At 35.8% G+C, this 25936-nt stretch overlaps 1 protein-coding gene across 1 annotated transcript in view; it reads right to left on the minus strand.

Annotated features, from left to right (window-relative positions):
• The window catches only part of RFX7 (regulatory factor X7), a gene marked incomplete at both ends in the record, with an annotated part of 164116 nt that overhangs the window by 100480 nt on the left and 37700 nt on the right, over positions 1–25936 (minus strand). The window contains one exon of the mRNA XM_079700410.1: positions 11035–11068. Coding sequence (XP_079556536.1) covers positions 11035–11068 — 34 coding nt within the window. The remainder of the gene's footprint in view (positions 1–11034; positions 11069–25936) is intronic.

Consider the following 25936-nt stretch of genomic DNA (forward strand, 5'->3'; position numbering starts at 1 on the left):
AATAAAGTTTCAGTTCCCCATCTGTACACTGGGGATGAGTGGGAGTGGTTTTGGCTGGTTCTCTCTTAACAGGTTAGTGCAGGAGGAAGAGAAATACCTAAGCTGAGAAGAACAGGGGAAAAGAGGAGAATGCCAGGAAAAAAAAAAAAAAGTTCTTTCCCTCTAAAAGAATGAGACCAGTTTCTGTTCTTACGGGCAAACTGTGAAGTAATTCCAACAAATAAATTCAAATGTTTTATGAAGTATACGGTCTCTAAAAAGGTCTCAGCTGAAGGTGGTAACACTTCTTTACATTTTAAATTGCAATATGTTTAATAACTGAGTCGTTAGATTATACTCATTCATACATTTAACAAATATTTATTGATCATACTCATGTGCCTTTGGGCATATTCCAATATGTTCCTACACTCAAGAAGCCAAGAACAAATAAAAATGCTGATTATGACTATCACAGAGGTGACTACATAAAACAAATAAAGGTAAGCACAGGACATTAGGGGACAGAAAATGTATCAGACCCAGACCTGACAAATCACAGATGGTTTTCCAAGGGGGTGATATCTAAGATGAATCTTAAAATATAACTAGAGAGAGGGGAAAAAAAAAGAGAAGACAGTCTAGACCACAGTTTCTCAACTTTAACAGTACTGACAATTTTGGGCTGATAAAGTGATGTCCTGTGTTTTACAGGATGTTTAAACAGCATACTTGTCCTCTACCCACTCAACTGGTAGCAAAACAAAAATGTCTCCAGATATTGTCAAATGTTTCCTGGGGGGCAAAAAACTGCCTCCAGTTGAGAACCACTGTCTAGATATGCACTATCCAAAAAGGTTGCCACTAGCCACTTGTGGCTATTTAACTTAAAATTAAATTAATAAAATTAACAGTTCAGTTTCTCAGTCACACTAGCCACATTTCAAGTGCTTAATACATAGCTACATGTGTCTACTGGCTACCATACTGAAGAGTGCATATACAGAACATTTCTACCACCATAGAATGTTCTGATGGCTATTGCTGTTCTAGACTGAGAGAGCATATATTCTCTTTTCTTACTCCACAAATGTTCATTACAGCTTGCTGACAGCCTGTGGAGGGTATAGAGAAAGATGACATTAAATAAGAAAAGTAAAGCCTGAGTATGAAGAAGGGTCTTCAATGCCTTAAAGATAGAACAATGGGGAACCAGCAAAAGGTCTTAAGCAAGGGTGCAAAATACACAGATTCACATTTCATAAAGATGATACTGTGAAGAATGGAATAAAAGTGGAGAGACGAGAAGCAGAAAAATAGCTGCAGTATTTCCAACAAGTACAATGATCTGGATTAATGTAGTAGCAGTAGGGACAGACAAAAATGGAGCAATTATGAACACAGAAGTGATAGGACTTGGTGACTGACTAGATGTGAGGCAGGTGAGAAGGAGGATGAAAACAAGAATGGCCACCAGGCTTTTAGGTTGGATGAGTGAGTATATTCACTAAGACAATGTGGTAGAAAGAATAATGGCCCTCCAAGATGTTCATGTCCTAATCCTTGAATCCCTGGAACCTGTTAAATCTGTTTCCTTACATGGATGGTAAAAGGGACTTTCCAGATGTGATTAAATTAAGGACCTTGAGATGGAGAGAGCATCCTGGATTATCTAGTAGGCCTAATGTAATCACAACTGTCCTAGTAAGAGGGAAGTTGAGGGAGATTTGACTACAAAAAAGAGATGTGTCAGAGTGATACAGTGTAAGAAAGACTTGAGCAGCCATTGCTGGCTTTGAAGATGCAGCCACTAAAAGCTGTAAAAGGCAAGGAAACAGATTCTCCCTTAGAGCCTCCAAAAGGAACACAGCTCTCCTGACACCTTCATTTTATCTAGGTGAGACCTGTGTCAGACTGCTGACCTGCAGAACTAAAAGATAATAAATGTGTGTTGTTTTAAGCCAATAACTTTATGATAATTTGTTACAGCAGCAATAAGAAACAAATAGAAATATGTTCAGAATTTGGGGTGTGATACAGTGAGATTGGTTCTGGAAAAGCTGAGTCTGAAGTGCCTATGTGACATCTTAGTAAAATTGGTCAATTTATAACAGTTTGGCTGTATGGGTCTAGAGCTTAAACTGGGGATGTATAATTATGAATCATCAGTATACTGAGATTAATTGAAACCATCAAAATAGATGAGATGACCATGGGCAAATATAGACAGAATACAGAGGACTTAGGTTGAGGAACAGAGACCCTTGAAGAAACTGGGAAGGAACAGCCTAAGGTGTAACAGGAAAACCATGATAGTGTGGCATCTAATGAATTAAAAGAATGAGAATGAACTAAACAAGGGAGGGTAAAAGGATGGTCAACAGAGTCAACCGAAAAAGGGTTGTCAAGTTAGGAACTGAGACTGTCCATTATATTTAGCAACGAGAGGTCATGGTATCCTTGACAAACACAAGTTTCAGAGGAGGAGACTGAATTCAATCAACACTTTGACTAAGCCTTGACTTTCTTCTTTCAAAAGAAAGGAGGAAGATAGGGTGGTAGCTAAAGAAGGGTTGTGTGTTTCAGGAAGGATTTTTTTTTAGATGGAAAAAAATTAAGCACTTAACTATTAATGGGAAAAGGTCAGTAGAAAATGAGAGCATAAAAGAACAGGAGGAAGAGAATAAATGAATTCAGAGACAGGAAGAGATGGTATCCAGGGCCTAGAAGGAGGAGATCAACCTTCAGATAGGCAGAAAGATATTCCTTCTGTTGGGAGGAAGGGAAGGAAGACATGGTACAGAAGTGAGGAACTACTGAGTTGGGAATACGAAGTGGTTTTAATTTTGTGGGATACCTACACTGCATCTTCCTACTTCCTCAGAGAAGTAGGAGGTGAGATCATCTGCTGACAACAGAAGTGACTTTAGGAACTTTAGCTAAAGAAGCTAAAGTTAAAAAGAGCATACTTGTTGTCCATTTTCTGAAAACAGAGTTGTATATTCTACTGTCATTGGATGGAATGTTCTTAGCGAAAAAAATAAATGAGATGATTCTGTCTGAAGGCAACTTTTGAACTGTGGTATAGGGAGTAGGAACCCAAGCAGTTCAGTTTCTGAGATCAGTGTCTGAGAAGGCAAAGTACCAAAAGGAAGGAAGACACAGAAATATCTTCAAAATCTATACAAATCCCTACGTAGATTTGGAATCTACTGCTGAGTATTAAACTATATATAGGTAGAGGAAAACTCCATGAGGCTGGGAAAAGAACTACCAGGGAACTGTAACTGACTGTGACATGTTCAAATTCCAATCAGACAGCACTGAGAGATATCAGTCAACACCCAAGGAATGCAGTACAGACACTAGAGTGGTAACATTCTAGTATAAAAGCTGAACTCTAAAGTCTAGCTATTCTAGACTTGCCACAACAGAGCTTAAACATAGCCTCAAAAGGATCAAACTAATCTGCAAGTAGTTTAGCTGCCAGCCAAAGAAAACTGCAATACATTTTAAAGAAAGAGAACAAAACCTAAACATTCTAAATAAATACTAAACTAAAAATTACTAGATGTGGAAAGAAGCAGAAAAACGTGATCCCATAATTGCAACAAAAACTCAGTAAATAAAAAGAGACTTAGAGATAATATAACTAGCAAACAAGGACTTTAAAATAGCTATTATAAACATGCCCAAGGATATAACAAGGAAAGAAACAGAGGATATATAAAAAAAAAATAACCAAGTGAAATTTCTAGAACTTAAGTAATACAAGGTCTAAAATGGGTAATTCACTGAATAGAATTATAGCAGATTAGACACTTTAAGAAGATTAAGGAATGTGATAATAATAATAATAAAGAAATATAAACTATCCAAAATGAAGCAAAAAGAGAAAAAAATAAACATAGCCTTAGTGTCCTGTGGAAAATTACTGAGGAATGCAACGTAAGCATAGTTTGAGTCCGAGGATGGAAGGGGGCAAAGAATAGTATTTGAATGGCTGGAAATTTTTGAAAGTTGATGAAAAATGATAAGCCCACAGGTTTGAGGAAGCTCAGTAAACCACAAGCAGGACAAAAACAAAGAAAACCATACTAAGGTTATAAAATTGCTGAAAACCACTAATAAATAATCTTAAAGGAAGCCAGAGAAAAAAAGAACACATTACACACAGGAAAACAAGTTAAGAATGACAACAAACCTCTCAATGGAGTCTATGCAAGCCAAAAGAAAACGGACCTACATTGCAAAAATGCTGAAAGAAAAAATATCTAGAATTCTACACCCAGTGAAAATACCCTTTGTAAATGAAGGGCAATTAAAGACCTTTTTCAGATAAGCTAAAACTGGGAGAATTAATCAACAGTAGACCTACACTACAAGAAGATAAATAGCAAAATGGTATACATACATTCAACCAATCACAAGACAAAACTTGTCAAACTAGTTAAGAAAGAGACAAGCATATGATGTCAACAACAACAACAACAACAAAACACTTTAACTACAAAGACCCAGATTGCTTAGAAGTAAAAGGACGAAAAAGATATGCCACACAAACACTAATTATAAGAAAGACGGAGGGGCTATGGTGATATCAGACAAAGCAGACTTGAAAGCAACAAATGATACCAGAGTTAAAAATAGAAATATCATAATAATAAAAGAATCAATTCATGAAGAATGCATAAAAATCCTAAAAATTTATGCTCCTATTAACAGCTTCAATACATGAAGCAAAACCTGACAAGATGAGAGAAAAAAAAATCACAATCACAAATATGAGATTTTAGGCATCCCTCTCAATAACTGAAATAAGTAAAAAAAAAAATCAGTAAGAATAAATATGCCTTGAAAAACAATAACCAATGGATATATACATATATCAGTTTATATCTATCTATCTATCTATATATATATAGAGAGAGAGAGAGAGAGCGCAGTCCGTCCAATAACACTAGAACATACATTCTTTTCAAGTACCTATGAGACATTCATGAAGATATACCATAAACAAGATTCAATAAACACTCAACTATTTGGAAACTGATCAGCCTATATCTAAGTGTTCCATGGGTACAGGAATAAATCAGAATGGAAAATAGACAAAAAATTTAATTGAAAGATAATGAAAACACAACATAATTTATGGAATGTAGCTAAACCAGTGCTTAGAGGATAATTTGCAGCATTAAGTGCTTACAATGAAAAGAAAAAAAAGTTAAAAATTTCCTTATTGAGGGGCTAGAAAACTAAGGGTAAATTGAAGCCAAGTAAAGCAAAAGAGAAAAAAAATAACACATATTAGAGGAGAAAGAAACAAAATGGAAAACTGACAATCAAGAAAGAAAATAGGGCTTCCCTGGTGGCGCAGTGGTTGAGAGTCTGCCTGCTGATGCAGGGGACGCGGGTTTGTGACCAGGTCTGGGAGGATCCCACATGCCGCGGAGTGGCTAGGCCCATGAGCCATGGCCGCTGAGCCTGTGCGTCCGGAGCCTATGCTCCGCAGCGGGAGAGGCCACAGCAGTGAGAGGCCCGCGTACCGCAAAAAAAAAAAATAAAGAAAGAAAGAAAATAAATGAAGCCAAAAGTTTATTTACAAAGTAACAATTATTTAATATAACTAATTTTATTTATAAAATTTTAAAAACTCTAGCTAAATTGATCAAGAAAAAAGAAGATACAAATGGCCATTATCAGAAATTAAAGGAAACTGCTACAAATCCTACAGATAGTTAAGGATGATAAGGGAATATTATGAACATTACACTAACAAATTCACTAACATAGGAAACGTGAACAAATTCCTTGAAAGACACAAACACCAAAACTGCATGAAGAAAAAATTTAAGAATTTAATAACCTATAATAATTAAAGAAACTGATTTCATAACTAAAACCTTTTCCACAGATAGTTTCACTAGTGACCTCTACCATAAACATTTAAAGAAGAGGGAACTCCGTGGCAGTCCAGTGGTTAGGATTTTGCGCTCTCACTGCCGAGGGTCCAGGTGAGGGTCTGGGTTCAATCCCTGGTTGGGGAACTAAGATCTCACAAGCCGTGCAGTGTGACCAAAAAAAAAAAACCCCAAACGTTTAAAGAAGAAATAATATTAATTTTAAATAAATCCCTTCAAAAAATAAAGGAAAAACACTTCCAAACTCATTTCATGAGCCAACATTACCCAGAGAGCAAAAACAAAAAGACATTATAAGAAAACAGCAGATCAAAAGTCCTATTAACACAGACAATAGTCTTTAAAAAAACAGAAAATCCAATGTAGCAATATATAATAGTATAACACAACATATGGAAATATATGCACCATATGGAGTTTACCAGGAGAATGCAAAGATGGTTGATTTTGGAAAATCCATCAGTGTAATTCACCTTGTTAATAGAATCATGTAGAAGTACCATGTGATTATTTCAGTAAGTGCAGAAAAATCATTTGATAAAATCCAACATGTATTTTTGATAAAAATCCTCTTAGCAAAATAGGAACAGAAGGGAACATGTTCAACTTGAAAAGAGCATTCATAAAAAAGCTAATGCTGGGGCCTCCCTGGTGGCGCAGTGGTTGGGAGTCCGCCTGCTGATGCAGGGGATACGGGTTCGTGCCCCGGTCTGGGAGGATCCCATATGCCGCGGAGCGGCTGGGCCCGTGGGCCGTGGCCGCTGGGCCTGCGCGTCCGGAGCCTGTGCTCCGCGACGGGGGAGGCCACAGCAGTGAGAGGCCCGCTTACCGCAAAAAAAAAAAAAAAAAAAAAAAAAAAAAAAAAAAAAAAAGCTAATGCTAACATCACATTGCAAGGTGAATGAATAAACGGCTTTCTCCTAAGACTGAGAACAGGGAAGGAAATCCAATTCTCACCATTTCTATTCAACATTGAACTGAAGGTCCTAGCTGTGAATAAGGAGAGCAAAATGAATAAGTAGATATTTAGACTGAAATGGAATTAAACTTTTCTTTATTCATGGATAATATGATTGATTTGGTAGAAAATCCAAAAAACTCTACGTCTCATATGAGAATTTAGTAAGTCTGCATACTCACAAGGTCAATATAAATATTAGCAACAAAACATTGAATAACAAACATTTTTAATGCCGTTTGTGATAACATCCAAAATCTCAAAATATCTAGGAATAATTTAAGCAAAATATATACAAAACCTATACACAGAAAACTAGAAAACACTGCTGAGAGAAATTATAGAAGAATCCACTAATATGGAGATATACTATGCTTATGGATTAGAAAACTTGTCATTAGGATGTCCATTGGCCCCAAATCTATCAATAAATTCACTGTAATCACAAACAAATCCCAGTAGACTTTTTTGTTGAAAGAAATTGACAAGGTTATTCTGAAATTTGTATGGAAATGCCTAAACCAATTTGAACTATCACACTACCTGATGTCAAGACTTTTGACAAAGCTACTGTAAACAAGACAGTGTGGTGATGTCATAAAGAAAGAGACAGCAATTGATGGAAAAAAGAGACTCTAGCCAAAGACCCATGCATAATGGTTTTTGATATAGGAGGTGATTGGGGAAGGGTAGACTTTTCAATATGTGATGCTGGAACAACTGGATATCTATCCATACAGTAAAAAATAAACACTGCAGTTCACCTTATACCAAAGAGAAAATTTAAATCAAAATGGTTCACAGACCTAATAGAAAAAGCTAAAACTATAAAACTTCTTGAAGAAAACATGATAAAATCTATGTGAGAAAGCTGAGCTATCTAGAACAAATGGAATGAATAGCCAGCAAATCCTCCCCTCAAAATAACTCTAAAATGATGAAAAATTGTCAAAAAGAATGATTTTAGGGCTTTGGAAACTGACGAAAGGCAACAAACTGAGAAGTCTTTGGTCATTAAAAACTGGTGAACTTCAGGTATTAACTGTGAGAGTCTGTTTTGCTCCTGCTTGGGGCTTCTCCCATGACTCATCCCACATGGATGAGGCTGACTGTGTTTAAACATAAAAAGGAAAACATGATGAAAAGGAATGAAATAATAGGGAATCTTAATAAAAATAGAGAAACTAGAACACAGGGAAAAATTATCAGAAAAAAAGAAACAAAGCCCCAGAGACTAGAGTGATAAAATCAATAATTTCAACAGCTGTGTAATGGCAGCTTTCTATGGAGAGGGGAATCCAAGGGACAGAAAAAGTATGTGAAGAAATAATGGCTGAAAACGTCCCAAATCAAATTAATCTACAGGTGCAAACTCAGCAAAACCAAAGTAGGATAAACACAAAGTGATCCACACCTACATATATAGTCACACTGTTGAAAGCAAGAGTAGGTGGGTGAGTGAACAAACAGTGAATGAATTTATGAATGAATCTTGATAGCAATAAGAGAAAAACAACTCATCGTGTACCAGAAAACAACATGATTAATGACTGACTTCTCATCAGAAACAATGAAGGCCAAAGGCAGTGGAATGACATATTCAAAGAGATGAAATTTAAAAAAAAAACCCTGTTAATTAAGAATTCTATCTCCAGGAAAACTATCCTTCAAAACTGAAAGTAAAATAAAGACATTCACAGATAAATACTGATCAAGAGAATTCATTATGAGCAAACCTGCCTTGTAAGAAATACTAAGGGAAATCCTTTAGACCAAAAGAAATTATCCTTAATTCCTCTTTGTTTCTCCCTTCACATTCAATACGTCAGCAAGCAAGGCCTACTGGCTTGAATATGCCTTGAATTCATCTATTTTTTCCCCATCTTCCACTGTCATCATCTGAGCAAGAGCCTTATATTCTCACTTGGACTTTTCCAATAGCCTAACTGGTTTTCCTGCTTCTACTCTTATCCCCCTACAAGCCCATTTTCCAACAACAGCTAAGGTATTAAAAAACAAAAAAACAAAAACAAACAAAAAAACTAGATCATACTATTTTCTTACTTAAAACCTTTTAATTGGCTTTCCATTCACTTAGAAGAAAATACATACTATTTGCCATAGCTAAATAAGCCCTATCTAGACTTTTCTCCTATCATCCTCTCCTCCTTTCATAAGTTCCAGCATACTGGGTTCTTTGTATTCTTCAAACATCCCAGACTCATTTCTGCTTCAGAATTTTTGTATTTTCTGTTCCCTCTGCCTAGTATGTGTCACTGGCAGATCTTCACACAAGACTGGCTTCCTATTTTTCAGGTCTTCTCTCAAATGTCATTTCCTCAGAGACTTTTCCTAATCACCCAATCTGAGGTTATCCTACCCACCATCAGTTGTCTCCTGTTGCCTCTAAAAATTCTGTAATAGTATTTACGGTTATCTGAAGTTATAATGCTTATTTATTTTACCATTCATTTAATGTCTACTTCACTCAATAAAATGTAAGATTCATGAAGAAGAGATCTTACTATCTTGTTCATCAAATACATATAACTTTAAAACTTATGCTAAAATATAAATACTTGTGAACTCTTGAAAGATTAAAAAAAACCTTTTTGTTCTTATTTAGTGTTTTATAAATGCCATATTTAATAAATTATACTAGTCTTCTGTCTCAATTTTCTCAATGATAAGAAAAAATTGAATAATCCTTCAACATTATCTCAGATACTGAAAAAAAAAAAAAAAAAAGGGCAGGAGGTCTTAGATAGCAACTGTATCTGTCTTGTTTACCACTGTATTCTGACACCCAGACAGGGTCTAGCACAGAGTAATTATGCAATAGTTACTGAGTGATAGATATAAACAATGAGACTCCAGAGATGGGAGATTCAGAAAATGCTCTGGGGGGTGGGGGTAAGGTCGCCCCTCCATCCCTAATCACCACCTCCCTAGATCTTAAGAGCACTATTAAATCTATTTTAACAGACTGAATTTCTTGAGGGCAAGGCAACATCTCCTTTTAATGTTGTATCCCTTATATCTAGCATGGGCTCAATAATTATTTTTTGAAGTAAATGCAAGAGCATCAGTTTCTTCATTTGTAAAAGGGAAGTAACAAGATTATCTACTTCAGAGGGTTACTGTGGAAAAAAAAAGATAATAAAGGTAAGTGAAAAAAAGGGGAAAACACCTCCACAAAGTCCTCTTTCTTAACTATTAGGTTAGAAAGGCATAGGAGAACTGATCAAATTACCTGTTCTCCTATGAAGTACTGTTATCTACTCACCTACCTAGAAACTAATAATAATATCATAAGCTAATAAGATTTCATACTATTTCAGCACCAGACACTACACACACTTACTCCCTAACAAAAAAATGTTAGCTTATAGTAAGACCTGAACCTGAATAAGAAAGTTCTGATATCACAAATATAGAAAGAGGAGTAACTACAGTGACATTTGGGGGAATCTAACAGTGCAGAATCACTGAATATTCTAGAGCCTAGGGAACATTCCATTAATAAACACTTCCATGAAAGAAGTCAGTACTATTCCAGTAGTCTCAGTAGCTGCATACTTCTTCCCTCATATGCTTAAGAGAAGATCTAAGGAACTAAAAACACAATCTAAATTTAAACTATTTTTGTGGCTTTAACGCCTGAAGGCCAGCAATCCAAACATAAAAAGTATATTATAGCAACAAAAACCAACCCATAAAGTATTTTAAAAGCTATCATTTAAACAAATTCTTATAGTCTGTAAGTCAAACCTGAATGTAAACTATTATTGTGGCTTTAATTCCTGAAGTCTAGCAACCCAAATACAAAAAATACACTATCACAACAAAACTTAACCCATCAAACATCTTGAATTTTTTCTTTAACAAATCCTTTAAGAGTTATTAGAACAGAAAAATAAACATTCACTTTATTAAATGCTGAAGCGATCTTTAGTAAAAGCCAGTAAGTTTCAAAAACATGCAATTATTACTGATGAGATATAGGAAAGTATCTAGACAGCACATAGCCAGTTCACCCCTAGGGATGTAATTAAATGTCAAATTTTTTCACTAAAATTGAGTTATACTTAAAATAAATATTTACACAAAAATGCATTTTATATAGTGGGAAAAGCCTTATAACAAAAGAACTTTAAGATTAGTTATTTTACTTACCAAAATGCAGTCCACTTTAGATTGTATAGTTTTGCTAAAAGAAAAAGAAAGTTAAGTTAATAAGACTGATAAATTTATTAAATGTTCAAAGTATTTTCAAACAGACATGGTAATTCGTTATCTGTACTATGAAAAAAATAAACAAAACTTCTTAAGATGAGGCATCATACCCTAAAACTGCATGTTTCACAAAGCAAAATAAAAATCTATTTCCCACTCATTGTACTAAATTCAATCCTAAAGCATGATCAGAATATTTTCTGAGTTGCTACAGTCACCCTATTGCTGATACGCTCTATCTTTGTAAAAGATGTTTTTGAACAAAGTTTGTTTCTAGTGATACATAAAAGTGCAGATGTATTATTACACATAGAAATAGAACACAGAGTTTACAATGAATTATGATTTTTACTGTATGCCTGCCCCTCTGGACAATGATTTGTTTAGCATTTAAAAGCCATAATGGTGTAACATTATCTGTATTTCTAAAGACTTATTACAAAGTAGATTCTCTCGAGGACTTCCCTGGCAGTCTGTGGTTAAGATTCCTCGTTTCCACTGCAGGGGGCGTGGGTTCCATCCCTGGTTGTGGAATTAAGAGCCTGCATGCCGCGTGGCACGGCCAAAAAATTAAAAAAAAAAAAAAAAAAGTAGGTTCTCTTCCCCTCCTCTCTTTCTCCCCCTCTCTCATGTACACACACACACACACACACACAGAATCCATAGACATAAAAGTAATAATAAAGATTAGCTAATATGGTAATAAGTTGGAAAGACTATATTTAGAAATAAATAACACAAAAAGCCACTATATAAAAATTTAACTGAACTATTGAAAATAAGTGAACAATTAATATATAATACAAATGAAGCCGGTATAAAATAGCTGAACTATAATTTAGATTTTAACATATCAAAGTGAAAATGCAATGAAATCATGCAAAAGTTCAAAGATAGTTTATATACTATCTTGAATAGATGTTACAAACCAAATTATTTTCCATAAAAGGTTCTAGAGCCAAATAAATGCAAAAAAAAAGTGGTTATTTACCTTTGTATATAGCTATACAGTTAATCTATAGCGTAAGTAAAAAATCATGACCAACAAAGCCCTGTATGATCCAGCCCTCTGCTATCTTTCTAATCTCATCTCATGTTAGTCTACTCCTCATTCATTCAGCTCCTGCCACGCTGTCCTCCATGCTGTTTCTCAAGGCAGGAGTAGGGCCTCGAACTGGCTTTTTTGGTCAGCATCTAAGAATCTTCTCCCATATAACTTATCTGTTCACTTTCCTCATGACTTTGCTCAATATTATCTTTCACAGACACTTCTTCCCTGACTACTTCCTCATGTAAAATACTCTCCATCACGCTCTATCCCTCTTATCCTGTTTTAAATTTCATTACTGCACTTACCACCATTTTATATTTTTATTAATTTATTTGTTTACTGGCTATCTTCCTTGTCTAGAATTTAAACTCTATGACAGCAGGATTCATCTGTTTTGCTCACTGCTGTATTATCATTTGGCATATGTTAGATGTTCAATAAAATCTGCTGAATAAATGAATGACAAACAGACATTTAGTCCCCCATATAAAGACAACTCTTTGGGACCACTTAAGAAAGCGTTTTTAGAGAAATTAATATGAACTTGAAAATGTGATTATTTTAAAAACAATAGATCTAAATATATTCCCCTTCTACAAGAAACTGACTGCTCTACAGGATATCTAAAGAGGATGACTGTGACTTCCTATCACAAACAAACAACTTGGTAAATCTCTGAAAAGAATATGTAAAAGACAGCCTTTTATGGAATAAACTTATAAAGTAAAATGGGAACATATCTAAATCTAGCCCTTCATACTTAACATAAACATGATAGAGGGATATAGAAGAAATTTAAGTCCCCTTTGTTCTTCTGTCCAGTCTCACACCCTCCCCCACCTTCCCAAACACAACCATCATTAATCTGATGTATAACCTTCCCAGGTGGTATATCTATACCTGTGTTAGATCTACAAGCAACATACACTATTTCTCCATGAAGCTTTTAAGTGTTTATGTAAATGCCATTACATTGTATATATTCTGCAAATGTCCTTTTCACTCAACCCTGTTTTTGAGATCTTTCCATGTTGACACACTTAGATGAAGTCCATTTATTTCAACTGCTCAAAGTATTCCATTGAATGAATGTATCAAATTTATTCATCCATTCCTCTACTGAAAGCCAATTATGTACTTTTCAGTTTTTCTATAAACAATGCTGCAATAACATCTTTGTACATGTCTCCTGGTATACACAATCAAAAATTTCTCAGTTATAAGTCTAAAAGTTGATTTTCTAGGATTCATGGATGTATCTTTTCAGTTTTATTATGTATTACAGAATTCCTTTCGCAAGCACTTGTATACATTCATACTTCCATCAACAGTATATGTAGTTCCTATTTTCCTGTCAACTTCCGTGAAAAAAAAAATGTATACACATATGCCATTTATATATGATACATATATTACGTTGACATATATTAAAAACTTACTATTCTAGGGCTTCCCTGGTGGCGCAGTGGTTGAGAGTCCGCCTGCCGATGCAGGGGACACGGGTTCGTGCCCCGGTCTGGGAAGATCCCACATGCCGCGGAGCGGCTGGGCCCGTGAGCCATGGCCACTGAGCCTGTGCTCCGGAGCCTGTGCTCCGCAAGGGGAGAGGCCACAACAGTGAGAGGCCCGCCTACCGCAAAAAAAAAAAAAAAAAAAAAAAAAAAAAAAAAAAAAAAAAACTTACTATTCTAATGGGTATGAAAAACTCTTTGTCACTATCCCAATTACTAGCATTGTTGTATATCTTTTCACCTGCTTTTTGACCACATGGATTCTCCTCCATTAACTGTTGGTTCTTCGCTTTTGCCCATTTTTAAGTGGAGTTGATGATTTCTTAATAAATTGTAGTAGTTCTTAATATATTCTGGATACTAATCTTTTGCTTGTTACATATACTTATCTTAAGTTTGTTAGTGGTACATTTTAATAACTTACTAAAGTTTAAATTTTTGACTTAGTAAAATTTATTAATTTTTTTCCTTTATGACCTGTGTTTTTTGTCATATGAAATCCTATCTAGCTAAGGTTTTAAAGACATTCTATATTTCATTCTAAAATTTTTGAAGTTAGCTTTTTTGTTTTTGATCTTTATTTTAATCAGAATTTATTCTTGTTTGGTATTTGGCAAACCAATTGTTCTCTATTTTATTATGTCAAGTTTACATATATGTTTGAATCTCTTTCCAGCTTTTTTTCAGTTTTATTATCAATCTACTTGTCTATACTTAAGCCAACACCACACTTTGAATTTGTATGACACTCCTCAACCATTTGCGGAACAACCTTGAGAATTCTTGGACCTCTAATATCCAGGTGAGCCTTTTGTTTTTCCAACTCAACAAAAGTCTTAAGAGTTTTATTGGACTGCACTGATGTTATAGATTGAACTGGGGGAGCTGACTGATAATTTGAATTTATTCTTGTCTGTCCTTTAAAAATGTCATGTAATTTTCTCTATATCTTTTGTTATAGAGTACTAGTAGCTTGTAGATGGTATTGTAAACTGTATCTCTTTTTTCTTAATATGTTTTCTAATTGGCTTTTGCTAATGTGCATGTTGATGTGCAGAAAAACTATTGGTATTCTATGCTGACCTTAGATCCAGCAGCCTTCCTGAACTCTTATCTGTTCTAATAGTATGTAGGTTCTCTTGTTGATAATAATTTCACTTACAATTAATGAAAATATTTTTCTTCCTTTCCAATCTTTAGGCCTCTCCCCACCCCCACACCCGGCTTTTTATCTAATTACTTTGGCTAAAATCTCTCATCTAAAGGTGAAGAGTAGCAGTGATAGCAGACATCCTTGTTGTTTCCAAATTTTGTTTCAAAAATTTAACATAATGTATCGTAATATTCCGTTTAGTGGATGTTTTACAATTTCCTAAAATATTCTTTGAATAATGGATGTTTTGACTGAACTAAAATAAAATAATGCTTCAATATTATAATATTCTGCTTTGAAATGACAAGCTAACCTATATTAGAGTAACCTTCCCACCCTTAACAATTATATACTGTGGATAAAATATAAAAACAAACATTAAAATATAAAAACAAACAAGACCAAAAACAGGTAGCAACTGGAGGGAAGTCATCCTTAAAAGAAGGAACTGGGGCTTCCCTGGTGGTGCAGTGGTTAGGAATCCGCCGGCCAACGCAGGGGACACGGGTTCGAGCCTTAGTCTGGGAAGATCCCACATGCCGCGGAGCAACTAAGCCTGTGTGCCACAACTACTGACCCCGTGCTCTAGAGCCCGTGAGCCACAACTACTGAAGCCCGCGTGCCTACAGCCCATGCTCCACAACAAGAGAAGCCACCGCAATGAGAAGCCCACGCACTGCAACAGAGTAGCCCCCGCTTGCTGCAAGTAGAGAAAGCCTGAGCACAGCAACAAAGACCCAGTGCAGCCAAAAATAAATTTAAAATAAATAAATTAATTAATTAATTTAAAAAAAAAAAAGAAGGAACTGCACCAGGTAGGAGCTGTATTTATAGGGCTGTTGCCTGATAGCACTTAACTGCCCACACAGCAACAATCACTCAGGACGGAAGCAGAAATCTGCCTTCTTGCTAGCTGAGGAGCCACAGAACAAAGTCTAGGGCTGCCAGAGTCACTGTAAAATAAAGATGAATCCCAGAAAGGAAAATGTCACAAAATTTCTGTATAAACTATGCCCAAATATTTGGATGACCTTCATTTGGGGAACACTCCAAGGTTACCAGCAAAAAGCACTAGCTGGAAGGTGTAAAGATGTGAGTTGAGACTTTTGTTGTTACTTAACACAGAAGAGATAATGTTGGAGTTTGAATCCAGTCCTGTTAACTGGCAACCAGGATAAAAAAAATTAACACTCATCAGAGAAAAATAACAGAATCCAAAGTCTACAACATATCACTCACAATACCCATTACACAAGCAAAATTTACCAGAACAAAGGAAAAAGAGACCCAGAGTCAAGAAAAAAAAGCAGCTCCAAGAAACCAAATGCTGTAAGACCTAGACATCCGAATTAGTAGATGAAGACTTCAAAGCAATTATTACAAACACATTCAAGTATTTAAAGGAAAATATGGTCATAATAAATGTACACCTGGGAGGAATCTCAGCTGAGAGATGGAACCAAAATGAAAGAACCAAATGGAAATTCTAGAAGCAAAAAGGACAATATCTGAAATGAAAAATTCATTGGATTACCCTAAAGGAGATCAGCTACAGCAGAAAAGGGGACACTAAACCAGTAAATAAATCAATACATTTTACTGATTCTAAAGGAGAAAGAAAAAGATCTTCAAAATAATAAACAGAGCTTCAGAGATTCATAGTACAATATCAAGTGGTCTAATTATGTACCACTGGAGAAGATAATGAGACAGAAAAATATCTGATAATGGTCAGTATTTCCCCAAATTTTGTGAAAAACACAAACTTACATATCCAAAGAAGCTCAGGAAATGACTGGGAACATATGTAATATACTGCCCCATTTCCCCTTTTCAGGAAAGAAGGACACTGTCCCCCACACCTGCTGGGAGTGCTTCCAGCAGAAAGCCCTCAGTTGTCAGCCCCCTGTGGGGATACCTATGCTGAAGAAAACTTCACTCCCTAAGGTCATATCTCCTTCTAGGGACAGCCCACATCCAGAGGCTGATCAACATGGGGGTAATAAAGGCCCAGCTCTTTGTCTTAACTTGGACATCTCTGATGGGCCATTCTAGCTTCAGAACTCTCCGCACTGCAGCTTAACTTTCTCTCTGCTTCCTTCCAATCCATTCCTTTCATAGATGTGAGTCTCCTTAATAAAATGGTTCTTAAAATGTGATTCTTGGACTAGCAACACTAGTTAGAAATGCAAATTTGTAAGTCCCATTTCAGGCCTACTGAATGAGAAAGCAGAAGCCCCATCCACCTGCAAAGACCTTCCTGTCAGCTTTTTGTGCCTCACTCTTAAATTCACTCAGATGGGTATACAATTGGGGAAAATCTCTAATATGAAAGACAGAACATTCCCCTTATAAAAAGGGCATGAAACCCTCACTTGGAAGGAAGAAGACCATGAAAGAAGGAAAAAAAATTTAATCCTCACAAAGGTAAAAACCAAAAATTGGGTACTATATTACTATATATAAAAAAAAAAAAACTCACTAAAAAGTGGTGTCTTAGGGCTTCCCTGGTGGCACAGTGGTTGGGAGTCCGCCTGCCGATTCAAGGGACACGGGTTCGTGCCCCGGTCCAGGAAGATCCCACATGCTGCGGAGCGGCTGGGCCTGTGAGCCATGGCCGCTGAGCCTGTGCGTCCGGAGCCTATGCTCCGCAACGCGAGAGGCCACAACAGTGAGAGGCCCGCGTACCGCAAAAAAAAAAAAAAAAAAAAAAAAAGTGGTGTTTTAGAAATTAAAACTATTGGGCTAATTTTTTTCCTGTTTGCCCTTTCAGATCCAATTCCCACCCTCTGCAAAAGGAGGTTGGCCTTTATGCATTGTATCTATATGGCTTCCTTCCCTTTTGGTTTTCAGTGGGCTGATATTAGTCATGAGAAGGAGGTGAGAGCGCAAAAGAGAAAGGAGGTATTTATTGCACTTGGCTTTTCCCTCTGACAAGGCAATGAGTTAGTGGTTGGGGGACTGTGGTTCTTCTTAGCTAGTCTTGTAAGACCTTTTTGACTCATTAAACTATGAGCATTAAAACTTCAATCAAAAATGAAACTTAAATATATAAAATTTAAATTAAAAAATCTCAAAGCTATCAAACAAGAAATGAGATTATCTATGAATATATTTGGGATTATAATTATTTTTTCATCATTATTTCAACTCATTAAGTTTAAGAAAACTTCTTCAGCAGCAGGAAAAATATGCACAAAGATACGATCATTGCTTGATAATGAACCACTGATGCACATTTGAAGCTGCACTTAAGTGTTCTTCATTTTTATTTTTGAATAAAAGTATTTTGTTAATTTTATCCACAAATAGCTTATGTTCAAATAATATATATTTAATATTAATATTTTTATAAGGTTTTTGACATTTTCTGAATTGTTGATAATTGATAATATTTGATATGCATTAAACTTTTGGTCTCACTGATTTTTTTTAAAAATTATTTTGTAAACATTTTAATTAAATAGTATCAACCTGGTATTTTGGTATTAGATAAAAACAAAATATCAGGATGATAATTTTGCTGTGCTATTGTAATTACAAAGTTTATGAAACATGCCAATCATTCATCTTCTAAATCTTTTAGTTCAACCTTCACATATCAAGTCAGATCACCACAGTGTTATAAAGGAAAGCTTAATCCTAGACCAATGGAGTAAGAAAAAGGGGAAAACACACCAGCAAGGAGAGCATATAAAAACTTATGGAAGAGGGGTACAGTTTGAGAAAGCATATTTTGTTTTCCCTAAATCAAATTACAGAGTGAAGCTGGGGAAAACTTTCTTACCCAGTAGGACTACACAAAAGAGAGTAAATTTAAGAAGCACATGTTTAAAAAACAAAGACAAATAACTTAATCTAAGCCTACTTTACCTCAAAGAAACACTTCACAAAAATACCCTGTAATACTTCCCTTTCTTCAGACTTAAAATATGATATAATAACTAAATTAACAGTCATGGGCCAAACACACATGGTATATAATAAATACACTCTAAGTAAAAGGATGCGTGAAAGAACACTTAGAGACTTCTCTTGCTAAAAACATTTCAGAAGCTCTGTTTCCCCACTTTAAACAAATTGTTTCTTAACTATTTGTTTAATGCAAATAATATCATTCTAAGAGACTCCCACTCATCTCTTCCAACACCAGTTTGGCCTCCATCCAAAAGTTCAGTACTACTTCTAAATTTATTTGGAGTCCCCAAGTTTGAATTCAGACTCACAATTCCTATATTCTTGATTCAAAATTCTTGTGTTGCAGAAATAGAGATCTGTGAACACTAGATACGAGACTTCACCCACAGAAAATCTGAGGTAGCAGAGGTACCGTGTAATACTCAACCGTAAGAACCTTTTGCATTCTAGTCTTGCCAGGACAAATCAAACTCTTACATTCTTCTCTTGTAAAATACTTCTGTTAAAATATATTAAGACTTCAGATCTTTTTTGTGGATTACAACTCAGCTCACAGTCCAACATATAAAACGAATTTTAACCTTACACTTGTCGATAATGAATGTGAAGCATTTACTTTTAGTTTGCTCAAATGAGAACAAATAAAATTTTACATTAAAAAAATAACCATAGTAATAGTGACTAATTCTAAAAAGGTTAAAAGGTATACCCAGAAAAATATAAAAAAGAAAACAGAAACTACCCTGAATCCCACTATCCAGACATTTTGATTCAATTACTCAGTATGTCATCTTAAATATAACTGGGATCTGTTGGTGAGGATGTGGAGAAATTGGAACAATTGTACACTACTGGTGGGAATTCAACATGGTAGACCTGCTGTGGAAAACAGTATGGCATTTCCTTAAAAAGTTAAACACAGAATTACCATACAATCCAGCAATTCTACTCCTAGGTATACATCCAAAGGAATGAAAACAGCTATGCCAACAAAAACCTGTATATAAATATTCACAGATGCACTCTTCACAAGAGCCAAAAGGTGAAAACAACCCAAATGTCCATCAATGGATAAATGAATAAACAAAATGCAATACAGCCACACAATGGGATTATTTAGCCATAAAAAGGAATTAAGTACTGACATGTGCCAAACATGGATGAATCTTAAAAATTTTATGCTAAGTAAGAGAAGGCAGACATAAAAGGTCACATATTATATGATTTCATATATATAAAATACCCACAATATCTAAGAAGACAGATTGGTGGTTGACAGGGTCTGAGAGGACAGGAGAATGGGAAGTGACTGCTTAATGCATATGGGGCTTCATTTTGGGGTAATGACAAAAATTCTGGAACTAGACAGAGGTGTTGGTTACACAACACTGTGAATGTACTAAATATCAGTGAATTGTACACTTTATTTATTTATTTTTAATTTATTTTTGGCTGCATTGGGTCTTTGTTGCTGCATGCAGGCTTCCTCTATTTGCGCTGAGCAGGGGCTACTCTTCGTTGTGGTGCATGGGCTTCTCACTGCGGTGGCTTCTCTTGTTGTGGAGCACAGGCTCTAGGCGTGGGCTTCAGTAGTTGCAGCATGTGGGCTCAGTAGTTGCAGCACACAGGCTTAGTTGCTCTGCGGCATGTGGGATCTTCCCAGACTAGGGATCGAACCCATGTCCCCTGCATTGGCAGGAGGATTCTTAACCACTGCACCACCAGGGAAGTCCCGGAACTGTACACTTCAAATGGTTAATTTTATGTTATGTAAATTTTACCTCAATGAAAAACAAATAGTTGTTATCATAAAACTAAGAAAAATTCATTTTGATGCTACCGGTGACTAATCAAGAAAGTACTGTTTATTTTTATAACCCAAAATGCTTTAAAAATAGTTACTGTTTCACAGTTCTTATCTGCTTTTATGAACCTTCAGGTGATCTGCTTTGAAAGGAAATTAGCCTGTAGACCAACATTTCTCAATGGGCCATTGACATTTATTGGCATCCTTCTTTACTGTACAAGTTTGTCCTATACATTACAGGATGTTTTGCATTACTAGATGCTGCCCACTAAGTGTCAAGAGACATTATAACAACCAAAAATGCCCCACCTACTACCATACATACCTAGTTAAGAGCCACTGCTCTAGACTGTAGAGAATAAAGTCATTTACATGCTATGTGTTGAGTCACATATAAGATGTTCCCTAACATGGCCAACACAATGCTCCACAAATGAGTCACTTCAAAAGTTCAAACTTCTTCAGGTATGAAAAGTGAACTTCTTGCTTTTTACAAAGGACATGGGAATATCTTGTTTTATTGCATTTTGCTTTTTTGCTCTCCACAAACAATGCATTTTTTACAAATTGAAGGTTGATGAGAAACCCTGCATCAAGCAAATCTACAGGTGCCATTTTTCCAGCAGCATTTGCTCACTTCATGTCTCTTTGCCATATTTTGGTAATTCTTGCAATATTTCCAACTTTTTCATTATTATTATACCTGTTACGGTGATCTGTGATCTTTGATGTCACTATTACAACTGTTTGGAGGCACCATGAACTGAGCCCACATAAGATGGCAAAATTAATCAATAAATGTTGTGTGAGTTCTGATTGCTCCACTGGCCAGCCAATCCCCCATCTCTCGCCCTCTCCTCAGGCCTCCCTATTCCCTAAGACACAACAATATTGAAATTAGGCCAATAAATAACCCTACAATGGCCTCTACATGTTCAAGTGAAAGGAAGAGTCATACGTCCCTCACTTAATATCAAAAGCTAAACATGATTAAGCTAAGTGAGGAAGGCATGTAGAGAGCTGAGACAGGCCCAAAGCTAGGCCTCTTGCACCAGTCAGTCAAGTTGCAAATGCAAAGGAAAAGTTCTGGAAGGAAATTAAAAGTGCTACTCTGGTGAACACATGAATGATAGAACAGCAAAACAGTCTTATTGCTGATATGGAGACAGTTTGAATGGTCTGGAAAGAAGATCAAACTAGTCACAACATTCCCTTTGGCCAAAGCCTAATCCAGAGCAAGGCCCTAACTCTCTGCAATTTGATGAAGGAGAAGAAAAGTTTGAAGCTAGCAGAAGTTGGTTCATGAGGTTCCAGGAAAGAAGCCACCTTCATAACATGTAAGTGCAAGGTAAAGCAGCAAATGCTGTTGTAGAAGCTGCAGCAAGTTATCCAGAAGATCTAGCTAAGATCAATAATGAACGTGGCTATGCTAAACAACAGATTTTCAGTGTAGACAAAAAAGCCTTATACTGGAAGAAGATGCCATCTAAGACTTTCATAGCTAGAGAGGAAAAGTCAGTGCCTGGCTTCAAAGCTTCAAAGGACAGGCTGACTCTCGTTAGGGGCTAATGCAGCTGGTGACTCTAAGTTGAAGCCAGTGCTCATTTTACCACTAAGAAAATCCTAGGGCCCTTAAGAATTATGCTAAATCTACTCAGCCTAGATGGAATCACGTCCGTTTATAACATGGTTTATTGAACATCTTATGCTCAAAAAAAAAAAAGAAGATACCTTTCGAAATACTACTGCTTATCGATAATGTACCTGGTCATCCAAGAGCTCTGATGGAAATGTACAACAAAATTCATGTTGCTTTCATGCCTGCTAACACAACCATTTTGCAGCCCATGAATCAGGACCTATTTTGACTTTCATGTCTTATTCTTTAAGAGATACATTTTGTAAGGCTATAGCTGCCACAGACAGTGATTCCTCTGATGGACCTGGGCAAAGTAAATTGAAAACCTTCTGGAAAGGATTTACCACTCTAGATTCCATTCATGATCCGAGTTGGAAGAAGTTGATCCAACCTTCACGGATGACTTTGAGGGGTTCAAAACATCAGTGGAGGAAGTAAATGCAGAGGTGGTAGAAATAGCAAGAGAATCAGCATTAGAAGTGGAGCCTGAAGATGTGACCGAATTGCTGGAATCTCATGAGAAAACTTGAATGGATGAGGAGTGGCTTCTCATGGATGAGCAAGGAAAGTGGCTTCTTGAGATGGAATCTATTTCTGGTAAAGATGCTGTGAAGATTGTTGAAATAACAACAAAGGATTTAGAATATTACATAAACTTAGTTGATAAAGCAGTGGCAGGGTTTGGGAGGACTGAGTTCAATTTTTAAAGACGTCCTACTATAGGTAATATGCTATCAGACAGCACTGCATGCTACAGAGAAATCAGTCTTGAAAGGAAGAGTCAATTGACGTGGCTAACTTTACTGCAATTTTAAGAATTGCCACAGCCACCCCAACCTTCAGCAACTACCACCCTGATCAGTCAGCAGCATCGACATCAAGGCAAGACCCTCACCAGCAAAATGATTATGACCCACTGAAGGCTTAGGTGATGGTTAGAATTTTTTAGCAATAAAGTGTTTTTAAATTAAGGTATTATGTACATTGCTTTTTTTTAGACATAATGCTATTACACACTTAATGAACTACAGTATATTGTAAATATAACTCTTATATGCACTAGGAAACCAAAAATATCCATGCCACTCACTTTATTCTGATATTCACTTTATTGCAGTGGTCTGGAATCAAATCTGTAATATCTCCAAGGTATGCCTGTATTATAAATGTTTGTCAATTTTATCGTAAAATTCATTTTGTTGCTCTGAACATTAAAACTAATTTCAACCAGAATTAACTCTGTCACTACTCTATAACTTTTGCCTGTGATTTAATTACTGGTTATATTATTAAAATTAACTTTTCAACTTAGTGACATTATTCCATTCACTAATATTTTCTTTTCTCTTATTATTTTTTAAATTATCAAGTTGCAGCAATATAGGAAAGTTACAAAGAATATTAATAACACTCATGTACCTGCCAGCCAGTTTGAACAAATCTGAACATTTTGCCTTTGTTCCCTTAAGGAAGAAAACTTTACAGGTAAAACTGAAGCTGCTATGGTCCTTTTGCAATTGCATTTCACCATTCCTAACTCAGTGGTGAGAACTATCCATAAGTTGCTGTTTACCATTCCCATAAATGTTGAGATTTTTACTATAGATGTTGAGTATACTCAAACTATATAAAGCAGTTTTGCTTACTTGATAGACATGGAGTTATGATGCATATATCACTCTATCTTTTTTTCCTTTTACCTAATAGGCTTTAGAAGTTTATCTACTTTGATTCATTCTAGTTTATCCATTTTTAACTGTTACATAGTGTGATGGTTTGCATTGTATCTCTCCCACCCCAAAATTCATATGTTGAAGTCCTAACCCTCAGTACCTCAGAATGTGACCTTATTTGGGGATAGGGTCTTTATAGGGGCAATCAAGTCAAAATGAATAAATCAGTATTTGAAGGATGTTAATCCAATATGACTGGTGTGTTTATAAAAAAGGGAAAGGTGAACACAGAGAAATACATAGAGGGAAGATAATGTGAAGAGACATAAGGGGACGGCCATCTACAAGCCAAGGAGAATGCCCTGTAAAAGATCCTTCCCTCATACCCCTCAGAAGGAACCAACCCTGCTGAAACCTTGACCTTGGACTTCTAGCCTCCAGAGCTATGAGAAAATTATTTTCTGTTGTTTAAGATACCTCCTCTGTGGTACTTGGTTGTGGCAGCCCTAGCAAAGTAATACATATAGTATCCCATTATTTGAACATACCACTTTTTATTTATACCTTCTCTCACTGAAGAACTTTTATGGTATTTCCAGCTCTATTTTTGTAACACACAATATTGCAACAAACATGTGGCACACAGATCTTACTATACACACTGCCAAGACTTTTCCTCAGATAGACACACACAGAAACATACACAGACAAACCTTGCAGGCGAATTCTGGAATGTTGATCTTCAACTTTCTAATTATTGCTAAATTGCCCTTCAAAGTACACTCCATGAACTGCGTATGAGAATGATTTCTCTCTATCCTCTCCAAAATGTGGTAATGACAGACTTTTGCCAATCTCATGCGTGTGAAATACTTTGTTGTTTTAATATGCATTCCCCTATTAGTGAGGTTGAACATCTTTATGTGTTTAATGACCATTAATCTTTCAACTGTGAACTACCTACTCATATCCTTTACACATTCTTCTATTTGGTTGTTTGCCAATATTACTTACTTACTTACTTACTTACTTACTTACTTACTTATTTACTTACTTACTTACTTACTTACTTACTTACTTACTTATTTATTTATTTATTACTTAGAGGAGCCCACTTATACTTTGGATACTAATCCTTTGCCAATTATTTGAATTACATATATCTTCTCCCCATCTGAAGCTTGTTTTTCTTTTTATGGCATTCAATGTTTTACAAAGTTTTTATTTTAATATAGTCAAATTTATTAATATTTTTCTTCATGAGAAGTGCTTTTGGTGTCTTAAGTCTTCCTTTAAAAAAAAAAGTCTTCCTTATCATGAGGCCACAGAGTTTTTCTTTTTTTAATGTTTGCTTTTCACATTTAGGGGGTTAAATTTCCCTGGATTCTGCATGTGATATAAGCTTTTTTTTTTCATGTAGACAGCAGTCCACCCTTTCCCTTAAAGGCCTATGTCTTATTAATCTGTTTCTTAAAAGCACTTTTCCTGGTGCATATTAGGCAGTTATAAATGTGTGATCAATAAAAGGAGGAATAGAGGGAAGAAAAGGGAAAGAAAGGAAGGCAAGGTAGGGATGGGAGTGTGGGGAAAAGTATTCAGATCATAGTCCTTGGTACAAACTAAATATCAGACCCATACAAGTCAAAAGGTATTAAAACAGATTCAGAGGTGGTCTGCAGGAAGATGACTTTCCAGAACTCTTGAAAGTTAAGAGGCAAAGATATTACTCATGTGTAACTGATACTGACTCTGCTTTTTCTCTCCCAGGATGAGAATATGGCCTTGCTGGTGTTGAATTGGTTCAAAAATCCAGAAAACTGTGATGTTGTAAGCATCACTTGATTGTTACATCAAGTCTTTGCAGAATGTTCATCAAAGCCTAAGTATAAAGGGCAAAGATATACCAAGAATTCAATATAATAACTCTAGCTGAATTTTTCCTGTAGGAAAGGTGGCTATATGTACCACAGGAAGCCTAGAGAGATTGGAAAAGCTGTTAAAAGGTAAGCTGTATTTACTACTATTCAGAACAGTCATGTGGCTTCTATATCCTTAACTAAATAATACAGGAACAATCAACAGGTGGGTGA

The sequence above is a fragment of the Hyperoodon ampullatus genome (assembly GCF_949752795.1).
Source record: "Hyperoodon ampullatus genome assembly, chromosome: 3".
Taxonomy (NCBI): Eukaryota; Metazoa; Chordata; class Mammalia; order Artiodactyla; family Ziphiidae; genus Hyperoodon; species Hyperoodon ampullatus.